Source organism: Callospermophilus lateralis, chromosome 13 (assembly GCF_048772815.1).
Source record: "Callospermophilus lateralis isolate mCalLat2 chromosome 13, mCalLat2.hap1, whole genome shotgun sequence".
Classification (NCBI taxonomy): Eukaryota; Metazoa; Chordata; class Mammalia; order Rodentia; family Sciuridae; genus Callospermophilus; species Callospermophilus lateralis.
The window spans coordinates 39527395-39544650 of NC_135317.1; the positions used below are offsets into that span (position 1 = coordinate 39527395).

Sequence of the window (17256 nt, forward strand, 5' to 3'; positions counted from 1 at the left end):
AAGTGCTTTTATTTATTTATCTTTTTAGGTCAATTTTAAATGTCATCTTCTCCAGAAATCCTTACTTAGCCTCCTTCTGTAAATTCTTATGTCATCTTCCTTTTCTCTCTCTTGTGGGATTTCATTAGTCAAACTTGGGTGTGTTTGTGTGTGTGTGTGTGTGAGTGTGTAAAGTGTGGAGCATGCAGAGGTGAACAAATGGCCCTTAATCTTAGAGTCTGATAGATACTAATGAACACAGAATACCTACCTAATTTGAAATTGTGCTAAGTACCATGATAAAGGCCAATCTTTGCATTCTAAAGTGTGTAAAAAAATGGAATTTTCAAGGAATTCGTTTTGACTGGCTAGACTTTGATACGAATAATGAAATAAGATTGGTTTAGAGAAAAGGGACTGGCCCAGATCATGTTGGGTCTTGTAGGTCATGGAAATGATCCTAGAATTTATGCAAAAAACAGGGGAGAAGCAATGAAAGGTTTAAGTAGAGTAATAAGTATTATCCAATTATACTTGTGATTTGAAAAACAAAACAAAAAGAAAGGAAAGGAGGTTAACCACAAAGGCTGTTTCATGTGTCTCCTTGAAGGCAAAATTCATATTTTTTTTTAACTGGGGATTGAACCCAGGGGCAGTTTACCACTGGGCTACATCCCAGTCCTTTTTATTTTTTATTTTGAGACAGGGTCTTACTAAGTTGCTAGTTGTTGAGGCTGGCCTCAAACTCACAATCCTCCTGCCTCCGTCTCCCAAGTCACTGGAATTGCAGGCATGCACCATTTTGCCCAACATGATTTTCTTTTTCTTTTTTCTTTCTCCATGGCATTTGAGCACTTGTTGAAAAAGCTGTCTAAAATAGTACTCTGACCCAAGGAAATTAGTGATGCTGCACATCAACACTTTCTCAAAAAAGATGATAGAAAATAAATAGTGATTTTCCATTGGATCTCAGGAATATCTAGAAAATGTATCCAAATTTTGAGGATATCTGAAATAAAAGTTCTCTGAAACCATACCGCAATCAGTTCACTAGGTCATTATGAATCCAAGGCTGTCCATGTTCACTGTTTACTTAATTAGACACCAGGGACTTAGAATGCCATGAAAAAGGATTTGATGTCCTCTACATGAAGGGTTCTTAATATGGAATCTCTGGACTGTTGGGTGGTCCACAGATAGACTTCACTAGTTTTGAGCTCTTAGACATATTATATATGTTATATAATATAATATATAAATATATATTATAATATATATTTATATATACCATATATATTTATGTATAATATATATTATATATAAAATTTATATAAATATATATGTAAATACATATTTATAAAAATCTCAAGGTTTCTATGTATGTGAATTTTTCTGTTGAGAGGATACATAAGTTTCTTTCCACTTCAAATGTGTCCATGACTCAGAAAAGACTAAGAGCCTGTGATCTCATTTTGGAATCAGCTGTGGTGGACTAAGACCCAAGAAAATGATCTGAACTTGACCCTTATCAGGAAAGTAATGGAATATGGAGAAGGAACATTGACTTGACAGTTCTTGACTTCTACTCAATAAGTATGGCCTCCACAGTGACTGAATCTTTCTAAGCCTCGATTTCCCTATATATCAAAATGGAATATTAATCCCTCCTCTTTAGAGGTTAACTGGTATAAATATGATAAATCACATGTTATATTGCTTATTCAAGAGAAGACATTCAATGAAAGTCTCTTTTCTGCTTCTCACTAGACACAAATTTTCAGGTCAAAGACCTAAATTTTTCCTGAACATATTGCTGATATTAAGAAACTTCTGAAGGTTTCACCATGAGTTACTGGAATAGATCTAAGAAATGTCTCCTATTTTCCCTTCCAAGTAAAAAGCTGTGTAGTTGATTGACAGTTCCAATTTGTCTTTGGCCCTAAGTAATTAAATTTCCTAATCATTTACAAAAGATTATAAACATCGTTAATCAAAATTTCATTGAATAGCTCCTTAATGGTGTGGTCATGGGAGGTTGCAGATTCCAAAGTTACTGGGTGTCATGATTGATTTTTGGGGAACAAGATTCTAAATGTTTGTGAGATATGAGAAGAAATGGTTGCCCTGCATCTCAAATGACACAATCCCCCTGAATCTGTCTTAGTTGACAGGTCTGACCCTGAAATCAGTCCGTTCCATTATATTAGACTGTGGTGGGTTTTCAGTGTCAGGAGGATTTAATTTATATCCGCCCCCCCAAAAAAAAGATTTCTGAAAAGTGGACGACATCCTACAAGTGCTAGAAGCTTCCTTGGCCAGAACCTTATCTGGTCCTCCTGTTGCTCTCGGTAGACTATTCACATGCTCTCTCAACCTAACCCCTCTGCTTTGTCCCTTTTGCTCTTGTCCTCAGAGATGAAATTCCAGCTTTTCTATCTTTCACAGAACCATTTGTCCTTTCTCCTGTGTCATTCTCACTACCATCCAGTCATACTCTTACTTCTCCCATTGAAAACAAAAACATCCACTTGTCCCACTTCCACCTGCAGCTATAGCTAACACCTGGATTTCTCTGCTTTGAAAGGATTGTCACTTTTCTCTTCTGGTATTCTCTGTGCGACAGTTCCTCAGTTCCCTTGTCCTAAGCCTCGACCTCTTGATCTGTGCTGCTTCTGATCTTGTCAGGCAAACTAGGGGCCTCCATGTGTCTCATCTTCCCTGAACCTCAGGAGCACTGGACAGCTTGGATTCCTCCCTCCTCACCTCTCCACCTGGCTTCCCTCTAGGCCCGTGGCAGCTCTTTCAGTTCCCTCACCTCACTGAGTGACCCAGGACTAAATCCAAGAACAGTTTCTACAGAATTTGAGTTCTCTCTGGGTGATCTCGCAGTTTTCATTTCTCCAGCTTAGACTGATTTCCCGGAGCACGGATTCAGCTTCCTACTCCACATCTGTAATAGAGTAGCCATCCCAAATTTGATGTGGTGGTATGCAAGGCCTTCTCTTCCCTCAGAAAGAGGTGCTGCCCTCCACTGTCACACTCCCAGCTGCAACCTAATGGCAGCGCAGTCCTCTAAGTTGCTCAAGTCAAATACCTTGGAAGTCAGCCAAGTGCTCTTTCTCTCACCAGGTCCAATCCACAATCAAATCCTGCTAACTAAACCTTCAAAATAGAACCAGAATCAGACCACTTCTTTCATGTCTTTCTTCCTGCATATTTTCTACTCTCATCCAAGTTTCCGTTATCTCACACCTGTATCACTGCAAGAGCATCCTGCCTGGTCTCCCTGCTTTACCCTTGCCCTCCTACAGTCTGTCCTAAGTCCAGAAATCAAACCACAATTTCAGAAACATAAGTTAGATCATGTACCTCCTTTTCTCCCAATGAGTTCTCAACTATAATCCAAGTCTTTACAATGACCTAAAAAGTTCTCATCATTCCCCCAATCTGGTCTCAACTCCGGCTCCATTACCCCTCACTGGTACTATTGAAGTCACTGTGGCCTCCTTGCTATTCTTTGAATAAGTCCAAACACGCTCCTACCTGAGGACCTTTGCACTTGATGTTCCTTCTAACAAGGACATACTTCTGCCAGATATCTACAATATTTACTTCTTCCTTTTCTTCGGTCTTCGCTCCAATGTTACCTACTCACTGGGTCTCCCCTGATTACACTAATAAATTGCAATCCCTTCCCCATCTTAACTCCAACACCCCATCTACCAGTTCATCCCTTAGCTTTTCTCTACTACATTTATTTTATTCTTCTGTGCCATTTAATTGATTCTAGTTTTTAGGTGACTGCCTTCTCCAACTAGAATATAAGCTCCCAGAGACCAAGTCATCTGTCTGTTTTATTCACACTATACCCCTACAATCACATGTACGTATTTGTCAATTGGATGAATGAGTTTACATATGAAATATCTAACGTCTGATCTAAGTGAATCTTCCCTGGTGATTAATGCTAACACCATACACACCCAACTCTGTTGAAGCACAGAACAGCAGATATACTTAATGCTGCAATGAATATGTGCTGTACCTTTAGGAGCAGTTTTGGAGGACGGGTAGCAATTTGGATAGAATAGGAATCTATTCCATTGCCTCTTTCTTTAAATTATACTAAATTTTAAACCCTAATATAAAAGATGGTTTAGATCTATATGAGAGCTAGAAATAATAATAATTATCATTATTATTATTTATAATCTAACTCCCATAGATTGTAGGTAATTGTGGAAAACTAAGTTCAATGATTCAACTCAGGTATATGGCAGACCCATGACTGCAACCACTATTTTCTGAACCTACAACCAGGCCTCTGTGCACTGGAATATACTGTCCCCTCCTCAGAGTTGTCTGCTGTACCATCAATGCTTCCTCCCTGAGATGTGCTTAGCTGCCATTTTGCCCAAAGGCTGCTGCCAACATTCCCAAGAGGCAGTAACATTAAATTAGCAACTAATTTATGATATGTGTTTTTTTCTTAGGCGATCAAACTTTGCATTTAGTTTTAGCATGTTAGTGTCATAGGAACTGTATTTCTATACCAGCAAAAGAAAAAACAAGTCCCCATAGTGACTACTGGCAAATTAGAATAAAAGTTTCAACCTAGAAATCACTTGCAGATTTGAAAAGTCTGGCTGATGTTCCAGAAACAGAAGTGCATGAAGAATGTTATGAAAATTCGAAAATCTCAAAGAAAAACTTGCTCTTATGTATTCTATTGTCTGTAAAGAAACAAAGGTTAATGAAAATGTAATGCAAAAATCCGATTTTGAACTTTTAACCCTCTACCCCATTTTGAAAATACTGTCATTACCACTTACTTACTATACAGATTTAAATATACGTGGAATTTCCCTTCAAGATTTCTATTTTATCCCCAGAATTGGTTGCTGGAATTCCAAGAGGAGCACAGAATTTTGGATATGTGAGTACTTGACAATGTATTCTAGGATATTTCTTGTTTATGAAAAGAAATGCTTTCTTGCAATATATTTTTAAGTCTTCAAAATTTTTCTTCAATAATGAGTGCCTCCTATTGATTCATGTTGTTTACTTACTAAAATAGGAAGGAAAACAAATGAGGCTAAATTTGATCAGATCCAAGTGCAGGAGAAGCTTCGTGATTTGTGGGACCTAGTATAAAATGAAAATGTGGGGCAATTTTTTTTTTTTTTTTTTGCAAATAGCCATAATTATCAAAGATTTTTAAATTGTTAAAAATTTCAGGGCAGCAACAACAAAGCATTAAACTAAGGTTGGATCTGGTGGCGCCCAGGGCCTTATGTGACTACATAGGCCACAGACCCAGGAAGCTGACCCTATCTGTGTGCACAATTGAGGAATGTTGTAAAGGCTTCCGTTGCTGCAATCAGCACTTTAATGTGTCTCATACAGTAGAAATAATAATTCTCCTTGCTCCTTTCAACTCTCAATGACTCTGGTTTTCCTGGCCTTGTGGCAACATCATTGGATTTAGGGCCTACCTAAGATAATCTCATCTTGAGATCCTTAACTAACTTCATCTATGAAGACCCTATTTCCCAATAAGGCCACATTCTGATGTTCCAGATAGACAGGAATATGGGCTGAATACTAGGCAAGTCTGTCACAACTAGTCATCATGAAATTAGGAAAAGAATATATCAAGGGGCTGGGATTGTGGCTCAGCGGTAGAGCGCTCACTTAGCATGGGTGGGCCCCGGGTTCAATCCTCAGCACCGCATAAAAATAAAGGCATTGTGTTGTGTCCATCTACACTTAAAAAATTAAATATTTAAAAAATATGTCAAGATTTTATAAAAACAAAAACATATATAGCAATGTATATTTTTTAAAAATCTAGAAGGTATAATGTTTGTAGAAGGTATAATGTTTGTAGAATTAAAAGAACTATTTTTGCTATATGGGTAGCACTTTAAAGTCTATTTTTTGGTTAAGAACCAAAGTTCTGAGTTCTTAGAGTAGCATAAGAACAGAAATAGATTTAGACAAAAATCCTGATTAATAAGTTATCTGACTATCAGTTTACCTATTCTCAGTGGTCTTGAATTCAACTATTATTTCCCCACTTACTTCAGTAAGCATGCATATTCTGAAAATATTCTAGAGTTAACTACAAACAAAAAGTTTATTTGGATTTTTCCTTTAGGTCATTCTCAGGGACTTGCAGTTTTGTTTTATATATAGCTAACTCTTATTACTTATTAAAGCTTATTAGTCGTCACAAAAAAATAAATTATTTTTAAGTTGCATTTTTTAAAAAAAGCAATTTCTTTAGCTTTATGTCAAATGATCTATCTAATTTCTCTGATTTTAGGTGTCAATCATTAATTCTACAGATATGACCTTTATCCAGAATTTCACTGGTGAACAGGTAAAGATATTTTAATATAAAATCATAGTATCACTCAGTGCTAATATACTTTAATACTTACATCATTTATTCATTCACTCAAAAAATATTTAATGGGCATCCGATATATGTCAGAAACTGATCCAGGCACTGGAGATACAACAGTGCAGCTGAAAGATGAACCCAGCTCTCCTGCAGCTGTGTGTGGGGTACAGCAGGATGGAAGAGTTAATTTGCAATCAAATAAAATGTTCGTGATAATTTCTGATAGTGATATAAAGAAAATAAATAGCTAGATAATTAGGGTGTGGTAAAGGATCTCTTAGGGTGATCAGGGGATCCTCTGGGGGGCAACATCTAATGCAGAGCTAATAACAGCTAATACTAAGACACTCAAACATCTGACATGTCTGAGAAGCACAGAAAAATCTCCAGTATCTATACACAAGAGAGACAGAAATAAAAGCCAAAGATAAAGAGGGGCAGGGACCTCCCCCATGAGCTTTGTCAGGAATCCCCTAGTTTCAACTTATTTTTTAGTAAATTCACATTTGAAATTAAGTGCATGCTTTGAATCTGACATGAACAGCCTGCATTAAGCTCCTGTCTTTCAAGACGACATAAAGATAAAGCCCTTTAGAATATCTCTTCCTTGAGGTGGCAAAGAGAGAATCCCATGTTCCACTTTATGCTGCAATTAAAAATGAGTTAACTGAGGCTATGCTAGAATGGACCAGGGTCTTAATGAAGTAACTAAGTAATTACTAGTAATAAGTGGCTGCACAGGTAGAGCTGGCACTGCATGTTGGGAAGTAGTCGTATCCACAGGTCCTCAATAACATCGAGGAGAAAAGCTCCCACAGACAGTGTGAGGGTGTGTATGTGTGCATTTGTGTGCTTGTGTGTGTCAGAGAGAATAAGCTAAACACCTAAGAACCCAGTAATTCAGGACAAGAGATTGCAATATTAAGAAATATAAGTAGGATTTCTTCTGTTTTCTGAAGATATTGTCAGGGCTCTAGGAAAGGAAGAATCCTAGAGGAGCAAGCTAGAACATGTCCTGGTGTGTAAGACTCTCAGAGATTCTCCATGCTAGCCACTGAGCCAGGCTTGCACAGCAAGGCAGACTACCCTCCTTAAAAGAAAAACCCCACTACCTGCCAGGGTCGAAAACGGTCTTGGTATATTGCCAGTGCTGTTTAGTGTACCTGGTGGTGAGCTCTCAGTACCTCCTTCCCTTTGAGAAGGCAGTGGCAACTCTGAGGTCTCATCTTATTGGTCACTGCCAATGGGCCTGGACTTCTGCTGCTCTTGTTTCCTGTAACTGGAACCCTTTCCTGAGCCTCAGTAGTATATGGGGTCTTGAGAGCCCTTTCCTCCCAGAGACTACCATTGCTCCTTTCCCACTGTCATTTCCTGAGGTTCTACTGTGAATGGGTCAATTCCTGAAAACAGGATGCTACCACCCTCTTGACCAAATATGGTCGAGGCCACAATTTATCTCCCACCTTGCATGTTCCTGGGTATTGTGACTGGTGAAATTTGCCACATTTCTTCAAGCACTGAATTGGGTACTGCTGTCTGAGAGGCATGTCAAGAAAATTGATTAGCAGGTTTTTATATGAGCAGAAAATGCTTTTGACATCTTGTTGCCAAAATGTGGGGAGTCAGTCCACCTGTTACTCTGAAATTTTCCACAAAGCAGTTCACATCTCTCATGATACTCTTTCGGAAGTTATGGAGGAAGGAGGCAGGAATGGCAGTGAAATTGGATGGGTCTGTAAATTTTGAACAACTACAACTAAGGGCATTTGACCAATGTGTGCTGAGTTCATGTATGGTGATATCACACAGAATCCCATGTTTCAAAAGAGAAAATGCAGAAAGTGTTCTTTAACTAGATCTCTTTTTACATGTTTATCATTAGAAGCATTTTAACATTGCTAAATTTAGTCCTTCTGTAAATTCTCATCTTCAATACCACCTAGTTTGATAATCTTAAACCTCAGAACTTAACGCATACATGATGAAATTCCTCTGAGCAAAGGCTGCACACATCACACAAGGTATAAGATTTGCACTGTTTATGTTTGGAATAAAGAAAAGAAAATGAGAACTGAGATCATGGGACACTTGGTAACTTTTGTGTTCTCTCCCTCAGCAAAGAGATTTTGGTACCTGGTGCCTATTTTGGTCCAAACATTGCTTAAGTAGAAGAGAGAACTAAACTGATCATTCTCTGCCTTCCATGGACATACTCTCTAGAAGTTGATTAGCTTAGCAGATGGCAGGAGGCTAAATCAATTGAAACTTCAGATGGCAGACCATGGAAACTACATTGACAAGCTGGAATGATCAGCCATATCTGAAAAGACTATATAACTCCTGACAACCTGGATTGAACAATAAAATATCAGAAGGAAAACATGGGGAGATTATGGTACCCCACTTATACTTGTAGAAAAGATTCAGGAGCTTTCATTGAATATGAGCTCATCATAAAATTGATACTGAGATGTAGGTTCCCCCCAAATTAAAACTGCCCTTATGCTTTAATAATATACAGGGGCCAAAGTAGAGATTAGCAATCCCACTTAACTCTTCTGTTACTGTACTCATATAAGAATCATCCATTCTTTGTTTCCACATGTGGCATCTCTAAGAAAGAGGGGCTGCATGGTGATCCATCTGAAAACATTTGCATCTGAGGCTTCATATGGAGGTGGAATTGGATTTGTTCTGTGGGATTCAAGATTACAGAACTAGGTGGGATTAAAGACTAGAAGTTATGAAAGGTTGCATGAAGCCCAGAACATTCTCATCGTTGTGTTCACAGATTGAATGGGCTGATTGTGGAGCCTAGCCAGAGGAGGATGTCCAAGCAGATGTCAGGGTCATTATGGGGAAAATTAATCATCGGGTCAGAGTGAGACCAAATGACTCCGACAGTCAGTCCACATCCAAGGATTTAAGTGCAAAAATGTATCAAGATAAGATGCATCATTCAGGAGTAATTAAGAGGTGACTATAAAAATGACTTTTTAAACACAAAATATGTCACTTTTTATTTTTATTTTTTTTGCAGATGGCATCTTATTTTGGTTATAGTGTTGTCGTATCGGATGTTAACAATGATGGGTAAGTTTACAAGAACCCTCCTTATACTCTATATACCATGGTCATCCATAAAGATGGGATATTTTTTCTTCCTGAAGTATATCCTTCTGTACTTCCTCAAAAACATAGAGGCTCCCTTGTTTGAACTTTTTTTTCTGATTCAGGACAAGAGGATGTATCTAATAAAGAGTTCTGTCATCCTATTTTATGTCTTTACTGAGATTTTCCACATCTGCCACTTCTAAAAGGGGACTATTTTATTTGGTTTTATTTTTAATTTTATGAAGTGAATAATCCTTGACCACTCAAAATCCACATCCATTGAGGAATTTGTTCATCTTCTCTTCACTCTTAAGAATTTTCCCCCTAGAACGTGATGCAGTCATAACACATTTGCACAAAAATGAACTTTTTTCCTCCTGACATTGCTTTAACCAACTATTAGCAACATCCATGGGAAAGATGAAATAATAATAATGTTATTTTTCTGATTAGGATAGTAATTACAGTCAAGCTTCGACCAAACAGCACTATTGCATTACGGTTGCTGTGACATCATTACTTCAAAAATAAATTATTATTAAACACCCCTTCATTCACTATAAATTCATAGATCATTAATAAGATCTTTAAGTTGAGATGTACTGAGTATCCACCCAAAAGATACTTTGCTTGTTGTCCCACACATTGTTCTCAATGCCCAGAACACTGTACAAAGGTGAATAAATTAGTCTGGCTCTCTGTTCTCAGGGAGCTCACAGTTTGGCAGAAAGGAAATATCTGAAAACTCCTATCATATTCCAGAATCTGGGCCAAGTTCTTTAAATAGATTTTTGATAGACATTTTCCTGTGACCTTTGTACAGCTAGAAGTGTACTTTCTATATTTTGTTGTGGCATATGATTAGAGTTCATTAACTTGTATACCTTTTGGAAAATATTCCTTTATTATCCTTTCATTGAACATTTATTTCTTGAGACTCTATTATGCCCTGGTTCTGGGTGCAGAATGTAACAACTTCATGAAATTATGCTGGAGTTGGAAAAGTGGGAGCCACACAGGAAAAAAATAAGTCAAATACAGAGAGTAATAGATGGTGATAAGAACTCTGTAGAAAAAGCCCCAAACACAAGGACTGAAAGCAACCAAGATGTCCTTCAGTAGGTGGGTGAATAAATAAGCTGTGATACATCCAGCAATGATATTTTATTCAGTTCTAGAAAGAAATGAGCTATCAAGTCAGAAAATGACATGGAAGAACCCTAAGTGCATAGTCCTAAGTGAAAGAAGTCAATGTGTAGAGGCTACATGCTGTATGACATTCTGGAAAAAAAGAAAACCTATAGAAACAATAAAAGATCCGTGTTTGCCAGGGGTTTGGGGGAAGGCAGGAAGGGATGCATAGGTGGGGCACAGGATTTTAAGGGTACTGAAACTATCATAAAAGATACTGTCACTATGCACTTGTTAAATCCCATAGTATGCATTACAGCTGTAGTTGATAATGGTGCACGAGGGTCAGGTCATGGATGGTAACAAAGGCACCACTCTCATGGGGGATGAGGGTGGGTGGGAAAGGCTATTACAGGAGAATGAGTAATGTGAGAACTCTGTACTTTCTGCTCAGTTTTACTTGACTCTAAAGCTACTCTATCAGATAAGGTTTATGAATTAAATTTTAAAAGAAAACAGAAAGGAGTACTAGGGGACTTTTTTTCTTTTATCTTTTTGATTTTGATTATTTGGTGGTGCTGCGGATGCTAGGCAAGTTCTCTCCCACTAAGCCAAATCCCCAGCCCCATGGATGTAGTTATTTTTCTTATGCAATCCTTTTTTTAATTGATTCTTTGTGGTTATATATAACATTAGAATTCATCTTGATAAAATCACAAAACAGTGGAATGTAATTTGCTTTACTTGAGTCCCAGCACTTCCTCCTTCCTCCCCCTCCTTTCTCCCACCCTCTATTGTATTGATCTTTCTGCAATTTATTTGTAGGTATTTTTAAAATCAGTGTCCTGTGGATATGTTTGGTGTTGAGATTCACTGGGGTAGGTTCATGAATGTTCTTATGGAATTTGGTCAGATTCATTCCACTGTTCTTCCCTTATCCTGTCTCTCCCTCCTCCCCCCAACCACCTGCTCTACTTTACCGATCTTTCCTCTAGTTTGATGCAATTCCCTCTCCCCTTTTTTCCCTTTTGTCTGTCTCTCTTTTTGTCCTCTTCCCTTATTTTGGATTAACTTCCACATATCAGAGAAAACCTTCACCTTTGACTTCTGGGGGGGTTGTTTTACTTAACATGATGTTCTCCATTTCCATCCATTCATTGGCAAATGCCATGATTTCATTATTTTTTAGAGCTAAGCAATCTTCTGTTGTGTATCTGTACCACATTTTCTTTATCCATTCTGTTGAAGGGCACCTCCGTTGGTTCCACAGCTTGGCTATGGTGAATAGTGCTGCTATAAACAGTTTTACATGAAGTACATGGAAAAAGCCTCAGTGATGATTACAGTGGAGAAAGGACCTAAAGGAGATAAAAAAGGAAGCCATTGATGACGTAAAGGGGAGGAGTGTTCCCAGACAAATAGTAAAACGAACAAATTTCTGGAGGTGGGAGCTCCTGGTGTATTTGAGGAACAGCAAAGAGGCTCAGAGAGGTAACAAGGGGGAGCCTGATCATAAAGGTGCAGAGGCCACTGCATTCACCACAGATTTACATAGTGCCACCCAGACTCTGCCATGAACAAGGATGAGTCTGTCTCCAACAGGGACACCACATCCTGTGAGCCCTGGAGGATTCCAAGGCAGGGAGTGGCCTGCTCAGACTCTGGTTTTCACAGGTGGGTTCTGTCCACCTGGTCAAGTGCCACATGCCAAGGCACATGGGACAGGGTCTTGGACCCACGCTGCAGGCGTGGAGGGAAACAGAAGCAGTTACACTCTGGATATATTTTGAAGGTCTAGTTCAGTACCAGTTTTCTCCTGGAAGCAGTTTTAACTTAAAATCAAATCCCCTTAATCTCTATTTGTCTGAGTGTAAAGAAAAAGAAAGACGAGAAGCACCAGTCAAGAATTCCAACATGGACAGACTGTAACTGTCATGGAAGGCTGTCAATAACTTAGGAAGACAATTGTTGAAGAAGAACTTGAAGCCCAAATGCAGCCTGTTCTTCAGGTTTATTGAACCCACTCTATGGTGAATACAAAACATCAGCGATGGTCTTTCAGATGTGCCTGGATACGTTTCTCTCAACAGAAGAAGGTCCCATGGCTACAGGGACTTTTCCCTGTGAATGCTCCGTGGCATTTTATAGGGCACAGATTCATTCCATGTGTGCCTTTCCGGAGGCCGCTCCTGTTTTGAATCCCTGCAAATTTTCCCAGGTTTCACAATATGCCCTGGAGGGTTCTCTTTCTTTCCTGGAAATGTCCTCAATTTAGACTATAGCAAAGTTTTGTGACAATGTTTATAGTAAATATTTTTGCCGTGCTAAGGACAAAAATTCATGAGAAAAGGACTTCATTGGCTTCCTGCTGATCGAAACAACATGATAATAACAACACAGGAATTTTCAAGTGATAAATTTGTTCTTTCTTGATGTCCCTATAAAAACTGCTGTGCACACGACTTCTCTTTTTTATTAGGTAACATATTCCAAATTCTTCAGACTGCATAAAAAAATAGGTCCATTAACTTAACGTTGTCATTCTCAAAAAGGTGAGGTAACCAAAGGTGCTAATAACTTAATGTTGCCATTCTCAAAAGTAAAGTGACCAAAGGGGATAATAACTTGCTGTTTGTAATTGCTCAGATATCTCAAATTTAAATTCAAAGTCCTATCAGAAATATATTTATTTTGGAATCGATTGCAATTGGTCAAAGAAAGATCCCAGATAAAGATAGGTAGCTAAAATGAAATCTGACATGAAAATAATGGTATTGATAGCATATAAAGACTTAAGAAAATGACTGGGCCAGGTCATTGTTCATGGTTCAGAGGAAGACCCCCTCAGACACACACAGATATGGGATGGAACCAGACTTTCCATTCTCCAACTGAGAAAATCAAGTATAATTGTACCCGAGGCTACCTAGTGAACATCTTCAGGCAGCGTGTATTCCTTATCAACTATGCAACAAAAACAAGGTCCCTACAAATGCTCCAGCATCTCAATATCAGGAAAAAGAACGTGTCATTAAGTAAAGTAACAAGTAAATGGGTGGAGATTTTCCCCAATATTTTTTACTACAAAATAAATCTTCCAGTATTCTGAGTGGACTCCAAAAATTTAGACGAAACAATTGTGTGCCTGCTGGCTGGGAGATGATACTGTCAAGCCTGTGATGGTTTTGAAAGTACAGTGTAAACAAACTGGCAAAATTAACTTCAGTTTAGTTATCTTACGGCAGCCAGAACTACAACTCTTGTCAATGTAAACTTTGCTAGAAATTTCTAGACAAACTCCTTTACAACAAGTAGGGATGGTATTTTTCATGCTGTACCCAAGGAAGCAATCTGTTTTGTTTTGGTTTGGTTTGGTTTTTTCCTTGAGGCTTTTGAATCTTACAGCGTTTATACTATTTCAGATATTCATAGAATTACAGTTTAATTCATTGGACATTTTATTTCCATATGCCTATTGTTTCCAGCCTCTGTGAGGCCAAAAGCAGATAAATTTACATAGATTTGTAGTAGTTAATTAACTGAGAGCAGTTTAGAGAAATCTGTTTGAAAGCAAGAAGCTTTGGGTGGCTATGGCTTTATGTTCGATTTAGTACAAATATGATCATTTGTCCAAGATATGTCATTATGATCGAATTAGGTAAAATATTTAGAAAGTTAAAACATAAAAAGGCAGTAAGTTAAACTAATTTCTATAATGTAATTATGCATAATTCTTATATTTGTTCTTGCCTGTCATAAATCAATTAGATTGATTAGATATAAATTCTATTGTACAGTCTACTGATCTGCATTCTTTTAATGAATAACTACATTCTGAATGTTAGTCATGGAACTTAGCATACAAAAAGTACTATTGGAAAAAAAAAAAAGGAAAAGTTTATATATTAACTCAAACCACTAACACCAATTGTGAAAACTTGAATTCAGATTCAGATTCTTCCTATTGAATCTTCTCATTGGTGGGTCTGCTCATACTTTATCATAATATTTGTGCTTTGCTTTTGATGAAAGTGTTCGCAATGTTCTGTATCAAATGACGTGTGAAAGATAAGATGAGTTTCATATGGTATGAGATTATCAGAGTGAACTTAGACATAAAAGTGAGACGAAAATAAAACCTGTATAAAGGCCGTACTGAGTTTGACATTTCCGATAAAATGAAGTTTAAGTACACATCCTACTTTTATGAAATATCTTCACAAAATGACTTAAATCTTGTCCAAACAACCATCATGACCCAGAGGAAATGGTACTTAGCAGAACCACATCATTAATATTCTTTTTGCATCATTGTTTCTTTTAAACTAAAATATATTTTAAAAATCTCCTCTCTCTCTCTCTCTCTCTCTCTCTCTCTCTCTCTGTGTGTGTGTGTGTGTGTGTGTGTGTGTATCCTTTTAGAATGGTGCCCAGCCCACTATACTCAATTACTTATCAGAAGTTCAACAAAAGTCATCTTTACTAATAAATAAAACTTTACGCTTGAATTGGGTATATTTAACAAGAGGATGTGGCAATTCTTGAAATAGCTTAATGGCACACATAGTATACTGTGGTGGTTTTCTGACCATTTTTTGCCTGTGGTTTATAATACATTTGATATTACAAATCAGTACACACAGATGCGCATGTGCGCGCACACACACACACACACACACACACACACAACTGAACCGAAAGTTTCGCAAGACAATATTATCTTTTTTATGTATAAGGCATTTACTCTGTCTTCTATTATTGTATGCAATTTCATTTTTTAAAATGCTGGCAGAGACCCATTATGCTGATTTCATAACCCACTAATGAGTTGCAAATCAAGGTTTTAAAACGCCAGCCTAAACAATAATATATACCATGATTAAGTGGTATTGCTAATACAATACTAAGTCCAAAACACTCTCTGAGGCACACTGTACCAATTAAATCCAAGACAGTTATTGTGATCAACTCTATGAGAGCATAATCATAAATTAAGAACAAATGCCTCTTTGTCTTTTTGGAGGCTAAGAACATTTTAAGACAGTTAAGTATCTGGGGAAACATATTTCTAAGAAAATAAATCAATGCTTTCATATTACTTCTAAAATCCAAGGATTCCATGCATGTGCCAGACCTTCACAATGATAGGTCTAACAATGTCCAGTTCTATAATCTGATGTTCACAGTGAGGAAGGTTTTGAGCCAGTTGTATGAGCCCTGTGTCATGTTTGAACTCTCAGAAACCAATTGTATGGCTTGTTCCTTCTCTACTGAATTAAAACATGACTTTGCTAAATCTGTGCAATAGGGAACCAGCGACATTGGATCTTACCCTGAGGCAGGAGGCATCCACATAAAACTTAGGTGTGTAACAAATGCCTCTTCATATGGACAGTAGCAATGACAGAGATAGGCAACTAAGGCTCCCCCTGAGGAAAGGCCAGGCACTGGAGGAGCACGGATCCCTGCTCTCCTCTCATCTAGCAGGACAACAAGCAATGTGAGCAAACCTAAAGTTCTGGGTTTACAAGCTTACAGGAAAACTGGGTAAGAAGGACAGAGAGCTTCCCTATAGTCCCTCTTCTCCCCCTTCAGTTCCCCATTATTAACATCTTGCATTGACGTGGTCCATTCGCTACCATTGATAAATTTACATTGACATATCAACAAAAGAGCATAGTTAACATTAAGATTCACTCTGTGTTATACGGGTGTTGCCAACACTAGAGTACCATACAGAATTGTTCACTGTCCTCAAAATATGGTGCTCTTCTTGTCATCTCCGTCCACTTCCCCATCCCTGGCAACCATGGCTCTTACTGGTCCCATAGTTTTGCCTTTCCCTGAATGTTAGCTCTTTGGAATCATAGAGTATGTAGCCTTTTCACATCGGCCTCTTTCACTTAGTAATATGTATTTTCGGTTCCTCCTTATCTTTTCATGCCTTCATCGCCCCCCCCCTTTTTTTTAATTACTGAATCCTATTACATTGTTGTATGATGTACCAGTTTGTTTATTCATTCACCTACTGAAGAATATCCTGGTTGCTTCCGGATTTTGTCAATTTTGCTTTAAACATATGTGTGCAGGTTTCTGTGTGGACATTCTTTTTTAAAAAGATTTTTTTAATAATTATTTTTTAGTTATAGGTAGACACAATATCTTTATTTTATTTTTATGTGGTGCTGAGGATTGAACCCGGTGCCTCACGCATGGTAGGCGAGTGCTCTACCTCTGAGCCACAACCCCAGCCCAAGCCACAACCCCAGCCCGTGTGTGGACATACTTTTTAAACTCATTTGGGCAACTACCACGGAACATAAACGTGAGATCACATGGTAAGGCTATATTTAGCTCTGTAAGAAACCTAGACTGCCTTCCAAAGGAGCATCTCACTTTGCATTCCCACCCACCAGCAATGAATGAGAGTTCTTATTGCTCCACATCCTTGCCAACATTTGGTGGTGTCAGCAGTTTGGACTCTAGCCATCCAAGGAGATTTGTAGTGGTATCTTATTGTTTTAATTTGCAATTCCTAATGATATATGATGCTGAGCATACTTTCATATACTTGTTTGCCATCTGTATCTTCTTTGATGAGGAATCTATTCAGATCTTTTATC

General features: G+C 38.0%; 1 protein-coding gene across 1 annotated transcript in view; it reads left to right on the forward strand.

Annotated features, from left to right (window-relative positions):
• Positions 1-17256, forward strand: part of Itga8 (integrin subunit alpha 8) — a 168056-nt gene that overhangs the window by 43484 nt on the left and 107316 nt on the right. The window contains exons 9-11 of the mRNA XM_076873117.1: positions 4872-4915; positions 6308-6364; positions 9429-9481. Coding sequence (XP_076729232.1) covers positions 4872-4915; positions 6308-6364; positions 9429-9481 — 154 coding nt within the window. The remainder of the gene's footprint in view (positions 1-4871; positions 4916-6307; positions 6365-9428; positions 9482-17256) is intronic.